The sequence below is a fragment of the Cryptotermes secundus genome, unplaced genomic scaffold, assembly GCF_002891405.2.
Source record: "Cryptotermes secundus unplaced genomic scaffold, Csec_1.0 scaffold303, whole genome shotgun sequence".
Lineage (NCBI taxonomy): Eukaryota > Metazoa > Arthropoda > Insecta > Blattodea > Kalotermitidae > Cryptotermes > Cryptotermes secundus.
The window spans coordinates 2051650-2067065 of record NW_019726229.1 but is presented as its reverse complement, the minus strand read 5'-3'; the positions used below and the strand labels follow the sequence as shown (position 1 = coordinate 2067065).

Genomic DNA, 15416 nt, shown 5'->3' with positions numbered 1-15416 from the left:
TGGGCACGTTGTTAAGATCAGAAAATGGTTGCTGCCGCGGGTTTGAATCCAGCCCGAGGATTAGATATTTGTGTGTATTTTTTTTAATGAAATTCCACGGACAATCTTCTAGTGATACAAGACTTGCCACAGAGTCGTCCTACAACTTATAGAAAAGATTCCGGTATTACAGACGTGACTGGGACGAATTCGTAATACTTTATTAAAGAAAGGAAATGATTAGTCTTAGTGATAAGCTGACATTAGAAATTAATTATCTCAATTGTTTTAATGTTCGTATACCGTGCATTCCATCTTTTTGTGGGAAGGGTTCAGAGGTTCCTTTATGGACCAAAACAGATAAATCGCGCTTTTCCATGTGTATTATTTTAACAATGGAATGAACGAAATTGTTATTGTTTTTGCTCTTACTGTAGCCACTGCTACTGCTGCTGTTGCTTTTGCTGTTGCTGCAATTATTAGCTTAGAAAATAAATTTCGTTCTTATACAGAGTGATTTTAAATTATTGCAGGGGTTTCCCTGGCCTATAAACGTAGACCCCAACAATAATTTAGAATTATCTTGTATAATCAGTCGTGCCCTTCCAACTTCATGTCTCAAAACAAACACTGCGTAAGCAGTGACGTCACGTCTCATTCGAATCAGGTCTCATGCGTCAAGAGTAACGCGGGCGCACGTGTCATTGACCCTATTAATCTCATATTTACGGTGTGTGCCAATTTGTGTGTCTTTAATTTTATATCCAATCCAATTTTTATTAGACTTACGTAACATGAATGTTTATTTACTTGGTTTATTTTTCGTCTATTTATAGCCCTGTAATAAATATCAGATATATTTCGGTACTCAGGATAAGTTGCGGCCATTGCTTATTGTTGTTGCTATTGGAGAGGGTGGGTTTCCCCATACACTTAAACCAGATATTGGTCCATTGTGCATCCCCCTGTGATATTCTACCAGTCTCTATACCCTACCGGTATTGGTGCGTGCCATCAGTCCCGACTCAGCTAGCGAGTTCGGCCTCTACTGGCTCAGCGGTATCTCGATGCTTCCCCCATCTACCAGAGGCGTCAGAGACTACTGTTTGGAGGGAAATGTCCTGAATTTGGCTCAGAGGTCCCCTTGAGACATGAGGTTCTTTTAACTTCAGCCCCTTCCTCCGCCGTTGCCACAGTCGGTGTTTGTACTCATTGTACTGATCATAACAAGTGACTGTATTGCTCAAAGTAAAAATGTGTCATTCGGTGTTCTGAATTACGAATTTTGCGAGTGTTCAAGACCGAAGGCTTCCTTCTCCCCAACCATAACTAAAACAAGGCTCCGGTTTTACCTGCCGCCTGCCACTGAGGGGTGTAACAAATGGCTGTATAATCCAAATTATTTCTTACACTTGGTTTGGAAACAATATAAAACGTCAGGATGAATGTGATTGGGAATAATTCACAATCACTGGGACGGTTTCAAACACTGATTTCAAGTGAAACCTCAACTAGACACTCACGAAGCTGATGAACGTGCGACAACTTTCAGAATGGGAACCGCAAAATGACGCTGAACACTGATGTAATGCCGTGCTCTAAACAGCCCTCTTCAACCTTCGCGAGCACCCCTTTTCGGTTGTCTGCAACTGTGTATTTAAACTATTCGCAACTACTTTCCATATCTGGGGGCCGTGTTCTCGGCCCCCAGCAGAGCCAGATGTGGCATTGAGATAGGTAAGGGATATAAACACGGTAGTTCCTCCGTTCCGTAGGCTCTATACATCTGTTTGAGGAAACCGGGAAAACGGGGCAAGTAGATGCGTCCAGTTTTTGCCAGCTGTTTTTTTTTCAATGCAGAAAGACGATACACATGTCTATTTTAAATGGTGTGGGTGGAAAGAAATTACCGTGTTTTCGAAACGTCTATAGATACCAACATCGGACATCTTAAATATAACAGAGAAATTTACCAACTTTTAGTTGGAAATAGTGGCTGTGACGTATCAGCCGCGAGTGGCGCTCCGGTCACTTTCAACAGAAAATGGCGTCTCCAGTGCAAAACGAATGAATAGGATATGAAGAATAACTTCCTTGACCCTCTGGATCCCGCACTTTACAACTTCTACACATGGGGATATGTGCTACACCAAGTGTACGAACCTCCGATGTCACAGGCCCTTCGACAGCGAATTTCACATGGCGTAGCAAACGTCAATGATTCTGAGTAAAGGTGCACATGTGAAGAATTTGAATATGACGTCGACGTTTGCAGAATGGGGCACATATTGAACACCTCTGGATAAACTTTTTAAGTTTACATTCTATTCCCAAGTTGTTTTGTTTTTTAATCTCTAACCTTTTCGATAATACGCTAATTTATTACCATCCACATCAATTCTAACAGCCCTGTATCCCCCTGGAAGAGCCGGGATAGCGTAATCGGTATAGAGACTGGCTACCGACTGCACGACCGAGGGGTCTGAGTTCGAGTCCCGGTGGGGTCAAGTATTTTCTCTTCTTCACGTGATCCAGGCGGCTTTGGGGCCCACCCAGCCTCCTATCCAATGGGTAGCGGGGGCTCTTTCCCCGGGGGTAAAGCGGCAGGAGCGTGACGCTCACCACTCATCTCCAGCTAGTGTCGAGGTCAAGAAAATGTCGATCTACATATCCACTGCCCCATATGCCTTCATGACGTCGTGCCTAATTAGTTAGTTAGTTAGTTATTGGAGAGGGTGGGTTTCCCCCATGCACTGAGACCTGTATTGGTCCATTGTGCTTCCCTCTATGATTTCTACCAGTCTCTATATCCTACCGGTACTGGTGCTTACCATCAGTCCCGCCCAGCCAGCGAGACCGGATCTACTAGCTGAGAGGTATCTATAATGCTTCCCCCATCTACCAGAGGTATTAGAGACTGCTGTTGGGCGGGAAACGTCCGTTAATTTGGCTCAGTGACCTCCTTTGGAGATATGAGGTTCCTTTACGTGCCGTAAAGCTACGACACGGGACCCACGGCTTAAAGTCCCTCCCGGAGGACTTGTTCCCTGAATTTTTCCACCCTTAAAAATTTGACAACCTCCGCCAGGTATTTGAACCCGGGTACTACGAGTCATGAGGTGGGAATGTTACCTCTAGACTACGGAGGCCGCTTGTCGTGCCTAATTAGTTAAGCACAGGGACAATTTTACTTTACTCTTACTCTTATACCTCCCTTAATAAACGTAAAGCTATCCCTGTACCAGGCCGTGAAGACCCATAGGGCTGTGAGACGTTGAGGGCCCCACACTATCTAGAAAATCGGCTCAAAGATGGCGGTAAAGTTGTCAGCCTTACGCGCCGGCCGCGCTTTACTCCCCAGGAAAATCATTTAATTAATTCCTGGTACTCATTTCTGTTAGAGGCTGAGTCGACCCCAGGGCCATAGTGCGGCTGGAAGGGTTATGTAAATTGAAAAAGAAAGAAATAGTAACGTAGGGAAAGCTATCAGTGGCAAGACTGCGTTCTTATTTGTGGTACTGTGACATCAAGTAGGCACCATGTACGTTAGGAATGGGCACGTGTGTCCATCTTATCCAACTGCGAAACATTCGTATCACAATTAGCAGTTGCAAGATCTCGCCGGAGTGCATGAAGTGAAATGACATGTAACTGATATTGTTCCGTTTTAATAGAAAGTGGACTTTGAGAGAGGTTCCCGCCACTGTAACATTCCCTTGTGCTTCGAAGGGTAGGCGGAATTCATCATTGTTTGTACGTATAAAGATTTTGGGTGCTGATTTTCTATACTGTCAGATAAATATTTACTTAAATTTTCCCCTAACGTTCTTTTGCATATAAATCTTATTTCCTCATTCTCAGGCCCCAGTCAGAAGTTGTACGAATGTGTTAGAAATTGAAACGATAGTCCGGTTCTGGTGCAGCCCCCGTGGCCTCATTTCCCTACATCTGTCTGTCTGTCTGTCTGTCTGTCTGTCTGTCCGCTCGCCCGCCCTCCCCTCTATATATCTATGGTCCTTCTTGTTGGACCTTGGCCGCTTTATCAGTTTCATAGTCCTTTTCTCATTCGGTAGGACTCCTTGGACGGGGGATCATCTCGTCGCAAGGTCGCTATCTACACACAGGACGACACAAACACAGAATAAACACACACAAACATCCATGTCTTCAGTGGGATTCGAGCCCACGATCCCAGAGTTCGAAGGAGTGAAAAGAATTCATGCCTTACACCGCGCGGTCGCTATGGTCTGCCATTTCCCTACATAGGTCTACAAATTTGCTACACAAGATAATGAACTAAGGAGATTATTATAATATTGATACAATTTTAGCGGTTTCCTTTAATCAGTGGAAGTATTTCTTCAGCAAAGGCCGAGATATTTATTGTGTCGATAAATAAAAATATGGGGATCTATTCATGACAGGCCACTTCGCTAGTATTTTTATTTAATACGAAAACGTTATTCTACTGGGATTATGAATAAACCCCTAATAAGGAGCTAAGATATGGTATCCGTTGTATAAGATATTTACATATATCATTTTAGTTCATATATCTGCTACCAATGATGTATTAGCGCCACATTCGCTTTTCCTTCTGGCTCTTAGAATAATCGCGGCAATTTGTTTGTATTTCAATTAAAGCTCCTTCCATAATAAAGAGCGTCATTGGAACATTAACATATACACACGGACCTAGAGGAAGTAAACGCGAGCATAAAGGCTTACTTTGAGAGAGCAATTAAAAAGATAAACGACACTAAGATACACTTAAGTCTTATATATGACTGTGACATTACGAGAAGCCAACTGCTTTAGAATAACGGTTTAATAAGAACTTCAGGGTGTCCTATAGCATTCCTCTCATTGAGAATTCCTTTTTCATCACAGATTCGTTAATAGAAGAGAAATTGTTTCAGGTAACTGCAGTCATCTTACGTATGTCACCGTTATGTAGCAGGGCAACGTTTCATTTGAAGAGGAACAATAATCCATCAGAAAAATTTACAAGTGTATAATTAGAGTTGATGTCGTGTCTGTTTCGGAGCAGTAGTACCGTACACATGTCTGTTAATTCCTGACGTTTCGGACATCCTTGTTACTAAATATATTCAAGACAAATTGATTTACTGTTATAAACATGTTATAAATTTTGCTTGTTATTTTATTGACTTCCGTTAAGTGAAATTTTGCATATATAACGTATGCATAAGTTACTTTTCCGTAACCACGTTTGAAATGTTTAAGCGTTTCACACAAATTTGCAAATGTATTAAAATAACATTTGGCACACCGCATCTCATTGTGAGGCTGTAATGGGGTGTCATAAAAGGGATCGTGGAAATGCAGTTTTGTTCACACGGAGCCGGGGTAACCCTCGCTCAATTGTTTACACGAAGTTAAAATCCCGTTAGCAATAAAAATATGACATCATGAATAATTATTGGATTTTTACTGTTAATAACTTTTATTATAGGTTTTCATTTCGTACATCCCGCTGTGTTACAATATACAACTCTTTTATTGACCGTCACAACACAACAAACAGAAAAAATCAAGGTTAACGCTCAGCTATGGTTTCGCTACATGTTTCAGCCACTAACGGCCATCATCAGGCAAACACATATTAACAAACATATACTACTGAACTGCTGTACAATAGATTGGATATAATGTTAAAATACTTTGCGTAAAAATACAATAAGTCAGATTATATAAAAACTAAAATTTATTGTATAAAACAAGATAAAATTTAATTGATGTTATACAACATCAAATCAGTCGTTGATTTTTTACTTTTCATACGTTTCCATGGACCAATTGGAAGTTCCATATTTCATTTATATAAGAATGTATAGGAGGCCCATGATGTTGCAAATTAATTAATCTGAAAATGATACGAAAATAATAGTATTAAATTTTGTCATAATTAATAATTGATTTTGATATTGAAGATGTAGTATATATTATTACTTACTGTATAGTCGGTGCACCGACTGATGATGACCGTTAGTGGCTGAAACATGTAGCGAAACCATAGCTGGGCGCTAATCTTGATTTTTTCTGTTTGTTGTGATGTGACGGTCAATAAAAGAGTATTAATTATAGGATTCTATCAGGATCTTTTACGGGTTTACCAAGTTAACATTAAGTATAAAATAATCAGAATACTGTTCATTGCAAAAGCAACTTGTTAAAGCAAGTGTCACGTAACTTCGAACAAGGCCAAGAGTAACCTTGAATGCGCAGAAGAAAAATATCAGACAAGGCTTTGGGTTCGATGGTGTGAGAAGTGACAGGCGGCCAGTTAAGCAGAAGTCGAAATCTCGCCTAGGGTTAAGCAGATCTCTGTGGGATCACTGCATATTATACCAAATTACTGTGAGAAAAAGAGGAAAGTTCGTACAATATAAATACACTACAGACAAATCTGCTTATTCCGTTATGGCATGGGAAATACCATTGCATGAAAACAAACACTGCTGCCAATACTGTGGGTTACCGAGTCAATCACAACTGTATTTATTCTATACATACTATATAGCACATGTATAGGACGCTGGCATAGAAGCACCTTCCCTCCCAATGAGTGTACACATTTTAATTGCAATCTTTATATCCCAGCTTTCAGATTCCTCCATGTACCTTCAGTCTTCGGACTGCAATTTCTGTGTCCTCTTCTCACCCCTCTGCCCGTCTCATTATCCTTCATTTAATCACCACATTATGCTGAAAGATACAAATTATGAATCTCCTCATTAGGCTGATTCTGTAGCCTGCTTACATTTCCTCCCATTTACGCCGAAATATTTGCATAAGCCATTTACTCTCAGTGTACCCAGCGCCATAATGCAGCTGGAAGGATTAGGTAAATTGAAAAATATCTACTTCATCAGGACTCGAACCTGTGATCTTCCGGCTTGTAGCATAGTGTCTCAACCAACTTCGCTATAGAATTCCCCACCCACGGCAATTAATTCAGTTCTAAAATGAATTTCATTTTTATGTTATATTTTATTGATGCTGTTATGATTCCAGGAGCTCTTGGGTTATGAATTAGTCAGAATGTGGGCGTACATTTGTATTTCATTTCCGACTTGGGATGATTGCCGTGTGAGGGGCAGTATGGGACATGTGAAATGTGCAGGATCTGGAGACGCCCTTGTCATCAGCGTGATGACGGCACGCCAAGCGCCACTCCTCCTGCAGCTCTCGGTGATTTCAACAGCCTTCAAACAGCGCAATCGATTTCTTCGTGTTCAAATTGAGTGGACAGACCCCTCCTTCTTCCCCATCAGGTATAGAATTGTCACTCCATCATAATGAACTTCAGAGCTTTCCGAAGTCGTCATTATCAATTCACGAAATTCATTAATAAAAGAAAGAAACATCTGACTTTAAAATGGCCCACTCCAATTCCTCGAAATGCGGTTTTTACAATTTACATAATGTACATAACGTTAAATTTTATAATCAAGTGATTGCTTAATCAGAAATTATCACGACTGTTACTGTGTAAGTCCTATACCCATGTTATCTGTGTCCACGTTAGGGCATTTCGCATGTCAGTTTAATCGAGTAAACGTAATGAATCTTCACAGCGGTCACAATGGAGAGTATTCTTTTCTGAGATGTGACGCCGTGTAGTCTGGTAGTTCACAAATATTTTGGAAGAAATTTGATTTCCATCTACTTCTGGTTGGCCACTGCTTTGTCTTACCCTTCGAAACCAGAAGATGAAAACAATATGCTCCTGCGAAACATCGATTAAATTCTGTCATATGATACACCGCTTCAGCCAAGAACTCACAAATCTTCGAACATTTAGTCAATGAGATTCACTGAAGTTTGGAGCTTACATGAAGAACATTGTGAAAGCCGCAATAGCGAAGTCAGAATAGATTTTCATTGCTAGGCAACGATTCAGCAAACCAATTCCCGTGGCAACGAATGCCATTTCCGTGTCTAAGCGTCAGCAGAGTGGTTCTTCGTTCGGCGGTATCTCGGTGTTCTACATATATGCCTGTGATTCATTATTACAGCAAATAACTTGCCCTACAATAATTATAATTATACTTCCATTGTTTTTGTATATCCATGCTNGTGTAAGTCCTATACCCATGTTATCTGTGTCCACGTTAGGGCATTTCGCATGTCAGTTTAATCGAGTAAACGTAATGAATCTTCACAGCGGTCACAATGGAGAGTATTCTTTTCTGAGATGTGACGCCGTGTAGTCTGGTAGTTCACAAATATTTTGGAAGAAATTTGATTTCCATCTACTTCTGGTTGGCCACTGCTTTGTCTTACCCTTCGAAACCAGAAGATGAAAACAATATGCTCCTGCGAAACATCGATTAAATTCTGTCATATGATACACCGCTTCAGCCAAGAACTCACAAATCTTCGAACATTTAGTCAATGAGATTCACTGAAGTTTGGAGCTTACATGAAGAACATTGTGAAAGCCGCAATAGCGAAGTCAGAATAGATTTTCATTGCTAGGCAACGATTCAGCAAACCAATTCCCGTGGCAACGAATGCCATTTCCGTGTCTAAGCGTCAGCAGAGTGGTTCTTCGTTCGGCGGTATCTCGGTGTTCTACATATATGCCTGTGATTCATTATTACAGCAAATAACTTGCCCTACAATAATTATAATTATACTTCCATTGTTTTTGTATATCCATGCTTGTTCTCGTTATATCAAAGTAGTTTCAAAATGCCGACATAACATATCAAATAACTTGAGAGTAAAATATTTCTTCTGGCTCAGAATGGTATAATTAGTAAGGCTATTAATAAGGCACAATAGATCACTGTGGTCGCGGTGCAAGGGCCAAGAAAGCCCACCCCTTATACATTCATTCATATACATTCAAGGCTATTAATAGCAGCTTTCTTTACAGAATGCCAAGATTACGTAATACATAACTAATTAGTCAAGATTAGCGTTGATGAAATCATATTCCTCGCACTAGCCGTTATGTTNATATTTTGGAAGAAATTTGATTTCCATCTACTTCTGGTTGGCCACTCCTTTGTCTTACCCTTCGAAACCAGAAGATGGAACCAATATGCTCCTGCGAAACATCGATTAAATTCTGCCATATTTTACACCGCTTCAGCCAAGAAGTCACAAATCTTCGAACATTTAGTCAATGAGATTAACTGAAGTTTGGAACTTACATGAAGAACACTGTGACATGACGTCCGAAAGCCGCAATAGCGAAGTCAGAATAGACTTTCATTGCTAGGCAACGATTCAGCAAACCAATTCCCGTGGCAACGAATGCCATTTCCATGTGTAAGCGTCAGTAGAGTGGTCCTTCGTACGGCGGTATCTCGGTGTTCTACATATATGCCCGTGATTCATTATTACAGCAAATAACTTGCACTACAATAATTATAATTATACTTCCATTGTTTTTGTATATCCATGCTTTTTCTCGTTATATCAAAGTAGTTTCAAAATGCCGACATAACATATCAAATAACTTGAGAGTAAAATATTTCTTCTGGCTCAGAATGGTATAATTAGTAAGGCTATTAATAAGGCACAATAGATCACTGTGGTCGCGGTGCAAGGGCCAAGAAAGCCCACCCCTTATACATTCATTCATATACATTCAAGGCTATTAATAGCAGCTTTCTTTACAGAATGCCAAGATTACGTAATACATAACTAATTAGTCAAGATTAGCGTTGATGAAATCATATTCCTCGCACTAGCCGTTATGTTTATTTTTCTTTAAAGTAAAGTAAAGTAAAGTAAAGTAAAGTAAAGGTATCCCTGTAACAAGCCGTGGAGGCCCACAGGCTTGTGAGATGTTGAGGTTCCCACATTTTCTAGACAATCGGCTCATAGATGGCGGCAAGGTTGTCAGCCTTACACTCCGGCCGCCCTTTACCCCCCCAGAAAGATTCCTGGTATTCATTTCTGTTAGAGGCTGAGTCGACCCCAGGGCCATAGTGCGGCTGGAAGGATTAGGTAATTTGTAAAAATTCAGTGATCTCATCGGGATTCGATCCCTCGACCTTCCGGCTTATAATTACCTCAGTGAAGAAAAAAGTAGTAACGATAAATTTATTAGGAGTTTCTCCTCTGTTAACATTGCAGTCATTAGGCAACGGGATTGCAAGGATGTTTTCAGCATTTCCACAAAGAGAGTTTCAACAGGAACGCATGGTTTGTTACTGAGGTACGCTCCTTTGAAATATCCCACACATAAAAGAGACCGGTTCTCTAATCAATAAGTTTTTCTTGGGCACATTTTACATTGAGATCATATAATATGGCGAGGTATTGTCTCTCCGTTTTTCCAGTCCCATATTAAGTTTCTGAAAATGTTGAAGAATTTTAATGCTAAACCACTTTGTAGTGAGAAGAATGCCGTCTTCTGGGATGTGGCGCCGTGTAGATCTTGTGTAAACTGACGTTTCGGCGGAACATATCGCCTCCAAATTCAGGGTAGAAAAATCCGCTGGCGATTGATCAGCGTGAGCAGGTGGCTGCATACTGAAGATGAAGGCGATATATTTCTCCGAAACGTCCGTTCACACAAGATCTAAATGACGCCACATCCCAGAAGACGGCATTCTTCATAGTCACGACCGTGAAAACCTCAAATCCTATACTTTATAGTAGGTTTAGCAATTACCTGAGCACATGTTGAATACTCCATTCAACTTCACTCATCAGTGATAAAATAGAAATATTTAAACAAAAACATTTATTGGTACAAGCATATAGTAGTCTGTTCCCTGATACAGACCATAACCACTGAATAACTCGATAAGTATAAAGTATTTACAAGACCTCGCTAGAATTTGAATGGCGCTGGTTTCAAGTGCAGAACTAAATTAATTCAGCACCCACCACCATTTCATTATAAATATGTTTACCCATACCACAAACTTATTGAGTATTCTATAAAATTCACTCATCTTGGCGCCTTTCATTAATGAAACGTGTTGCTTGCATAATCGAACGGACAAGAAAGGCATGAAAATCGATTTCACGGTTGCTTCAAGGACCGCTTGCTTCTAATTCATTATGAGAATCAACAAGTTGAGAGGTTTTACTTTTAAGGGAGAAGAAGGAGGGGAAGGGGAGGCAGAGGCTTCATTGCGGTAGGCCCGAAGTGCAATGAACTACGAATAATAAAAATGAGTAATTAAAATTCTTGACGTTCAAAATCCACGCACACTCGCCTCTACAACAAACAGAACACAAAACACCTATGAATATACATATCGCTGCAACTGCGCAAATTTAAGTAGAATCCAGCTTGTGTAAAAAATAAGTAACTTTTATATTTCTATATTTTACACACAGTGAAGTGATAGAGTGTAGTGCAGCAGTTTTACATTTATATATGCCTAATGATAGCCTCATACGGCCGTAAAGAAACGTAGAATAGGTGATGTTTAAGCAACAGTCTATGAAGTGTTGCATATACAATATTTTCTTGCTTATATTTATGTATCGTCACATATTTATGAGCGTGACTTATATGACGGGGTTCTGTATTGGATGATTGGATTTATTAACACCTTCTTTTACAATCTGTTATAATCACAATAAATTATAGCTCTATCGATAATTTACCCACTTCGCAAATCACTAGGACAGACTAAGTCTTCTCCCGTCTTTACTAATCGTATCCTTGCAAAGGATTTGTAACCGTCTCACTGTAACTACAGCATATATGAAGTCTTTCACAGGATTTCAACGCACAGCTGAACTGTCAATAATTATTGGCTTCGTTATATAGACTGGGGTCAGACCACAGCACAAAAAACACACCCGTTACCTAACAATGGATATATGCGAACCACATAGAAAATATATCCTGCGACACCAGTTCTATTGTTGGTTGCGTGTTTGCGGGCTTGTTTACCGAGGAGTTCCCTAGCAAGTAGTCTACATGTCACATTGTATTATGTGACGTCATTGAGCATGAGCAAGCCGCACGGAAACAAAGACAACACTGTTGCTGTATTCTGTGACGTCATCGCCTACGCGGAAGTGTGTTTACCGAACCGTTGCCTAGAAACATGTTGCATAGCTCCGTTGTTCTATTGTTGACTACGTGTATTACTTAGCAACGGACGTTTCTGTTTCTCAACCGTTCTCGCATGTAGCAAATGCGCCACAATACGTTGTTTGAGGTTAGTGCTTTGCTGCTAAGAGAACCATTTGCAATACGGACTGACGCTTGTACCTGAAGTGAAATTGCTAGTGACACTTGTAGGAAGGCTCATGTTGTTCAGGCTCTCCTAGCATCGTTTCTATTACGTTCGGGTTATAGGCAAAGATCTCCAATCTCTTCCTTCATTCCAAAGTCCTTTGCTTTCGGCCTCTTGTCAGCTCTTTCCCCTCTTCCCCGAGAAATTCCGATTTCTAGCTGAGTCAACACGTTCTTGATGTGCCGCTTCAAAATTTGAATTCTGTTGCTCTTCTCAGTATCCTTATTCTTCAGGGCCAAACCATTGTAGTAGTTTACATTTTTGTTAACAAATTTTGAGCTTCATTTCCCTACAATTTTCTCTAAGGATTTCATACGAGAAGTTAAAAATTTGTTTGACGAGTTCCATAACAAATCATATTCATATTACTAGGAATTGCCTCACAACAGAGGAAGTACATTGCTCCTTATTTTTAAGGAGTTTCAACCAGACTAGACGGATATCATATAGGAAAGCAGCACTCAGCTCGTTCAGCAGCGTGAGAACCCGAGGCACCAAATATACTTACATTGGAATTCGCATTTACAATTAACACGACAGGAAGTAAGCTGTTACCCCGCGATAAGCTCTAACCTATGCTGAACCTTGCAAGCAGAAATCATTCACGAACACACGTTGTAATTACTGCAGATCTGCTTGTGAAACTGATTCTTCATGTCGGATTTGAGGTCCTCTCAGCGGTGGTTGTGAAGAGTTCTGTTTCCTGTGATATAACGCCGTATAGTCCTTTGAAAGGCAACTGATGTTTCGGAGCAAAATATCGCCTTCATCTTCAGGGTAGAACCAAAGCAAAGAAGAAGCCAGCTTGGAAGGAAGTGGAAATTTCACGCTGATTTCTTGTTTAGCTTAACCTTTGATCCTGAAGATGGAGACGACAATTTCTTCCGAAACGTCGGTTGACGTCCAACGGACTATACGCGTCATATCCCATAAGATACAATTCTTGATTCTTGGTAGATCATATCGCTTCTGTATTACGGTTACTACTACTACTACTACTACTACTGGTACTACTAGTATAGTATTAATAATATGTGTATATTTCCTTGGGCCGGCCGGACACTACGACCGGGGTTTCGAATACCACTCACGGCATGCATGTGTGTCCATGTTACCTATGTGGCCTTTAGATGGGCTCATCCTCTGTCCTTGGGTTTCTGCCATATGTCTAAGGATTCCAAACATTCAGAGTAAATTATGAGTGTGAATATTCTGGACGTCCTACATACCAGCCGCAAGCTGGGGAGGCCGACCATTGCACCATCAGTTAACTGTGTTCAGTTTACTAATATATTTACGACTCTGCATCCCTCGACTTAATGATTATTGTTTTCTTTTGTTACAGGCATGGCGCATAAAGAATGCCTAGAAAATGGAACCTGGTTCCGACATCCCTCTTCCGGTCAAGTGTGGTCAAATTACACTACATGTGTAAACATTGACGACCTTAATGTAAGTCTCATCGTCATCACAATTTAATTGTCTATATTATGATTTCGGTAAGAAGAGCTTAAGTCAAAAATCATTAGTGAGGATATAATGACTAGCGAGCCAGGTACACAAACAGAGATATCGGTCGTACGGAAAAATGTCGTACGATTCTTTTGCCGTATGACCTCCTTCTCACACTAGAGCAACCAAATACATTTCTTTGCTTTCCGACTGTCGTACGGTAGATGTCGCATGTCGTCACGTAAGAAAACTAAGACTACACTTTATATTCTACTTGATGCGACATGAACCGTACGGACGTCGTACGACCGATGTCTCTGTGTGTGTGTGTGTGTGTGTGTAAAGTAAAAGTAAAGTAAAGTGAAGCTGTTCCTGTACCAGGCCGTGAAGGCCCATAGGGTTGTGAGACGTTGAGGGTCCCACATTACCTAGTCAATTGCCTCCAAGATGGCGGTAAGGTTGTCAGCCTTACGCGCCGGCCGCGCTTTACTCCCCAGAAAAATTATTTAATTACGTGCCCTATTCGGTGTAGCGACTGACTACGAGCTGAACGACCGAGGGGTAGGAGTTCGACTCCCAGTAGAGTCAAGAATTTTCTATCCTCCACCACGTCCAGCCCTGCTCTTAGGTCCATCCAACCTCCTGTACAATGGATATCGGGGGCTCTTTACTTGGAGGTAAAGCGGCCTGGGCTTGAAGCTGACAACTAATCGCCAACAAGTGCCGAGGGCAAGAAAAATGTGGATCTGTACATCCATACCCCCATACGCCTTCATGGTATAGTCCTTAATTAGTTAAGCACAGGGACAACTTTATCTTAAGGTATAATGACCTTTATACGAAAAGAGTTATTTGATTAAAGGGATTTATACCAGTGAGTTGCAGGTATTTGTCATACAAAGCCCAGGTTCGGTGCTTGTAACATGTAACTTTCATTGTATAAGAACTATATCTAGCACTTATTATTTTACGAACCCAACTCGCACTACAGAGTGAGCATAAGTGGTCTTAATATTTTTGCTAATTCGTTGTGAACATGTCTGGCAAGATATACATTCCAATTTTCAGATACAAGATTACAGCTAGCAAAGTACTGAATTAACGTGCGCACATGTTGCTATGATTTTTCGTCCTGAGGTACTACATTCAACAAAATGGCGGCATCTATACAAAAAACGAATTTTATCTCGTGGTATAACAAAATCAGATATGTGGAACGAGTGTAGCTAACTGGAAGATGGAATTTGGAGTGAATCCACCGTCTAAGTCATGCATTTGTGCATTTGACTTATATTTCTGTGAGACAGGTTGGCTGTGAAAGTGGAGAGTTCCCTTTGGTGCAAAATGTATGGGCGTAACTTGAAGACGAACTTGATATGTATAGAATTTCATATAGTTCCACAGGTATCGAACACCTTTGTGTGGTAAAATGAACTCTTGACAGTTGTACAATTGTAGTTTAGTATCTAGACGTTCGGAAGCTGTATCTCCGTTGATTGCTTCAAAATAATACTCCTAATGTGTGAAGATCCTATGTGCCCATCATGTAAGTACAGGCTTACACAATTTTGCCGCAATTAAAAAATTTCAGAATTCCATTTAAGCCCTTCTTATAGGGTACTGAAAATTCAACATGTGTAATAATAATATTAATAATTGAATTCAATTCTTTATTATTTACGTGCCAAGTCAACAGCCGCAAGGCTAATTACAGACACAGCACAGTGTAGATAC

The 15416-nt window shown here is 40.5% G+C and overlaps 1 protein-coding gene across 4 annotated transcripts in view; it reads left to right on the top strand.

Annotated features, from left to right (window-relative positions):
* Nucleotides 1-15416, top strand: part of LOC111864041 (calcitonin gene-related peptide type 1 receptor) — a 523124-nt gene that overhangs the window by 449581 nt on the left and 58127 nt on the right. For all 4 annotated transcript variants that reach the window (XM_023850993.2, XM_023850990.2, XM_033751302.1 and 1 more), the window contains exon 5: nt 13576-13682. In XM_023850993.2, the coding sequence (XP_023706761.1) occupies nt 13576-13682 (107 nt within the window). The remainder of the gene's footprint in view (nt 1-13575; nt 13683-15416) is intronic.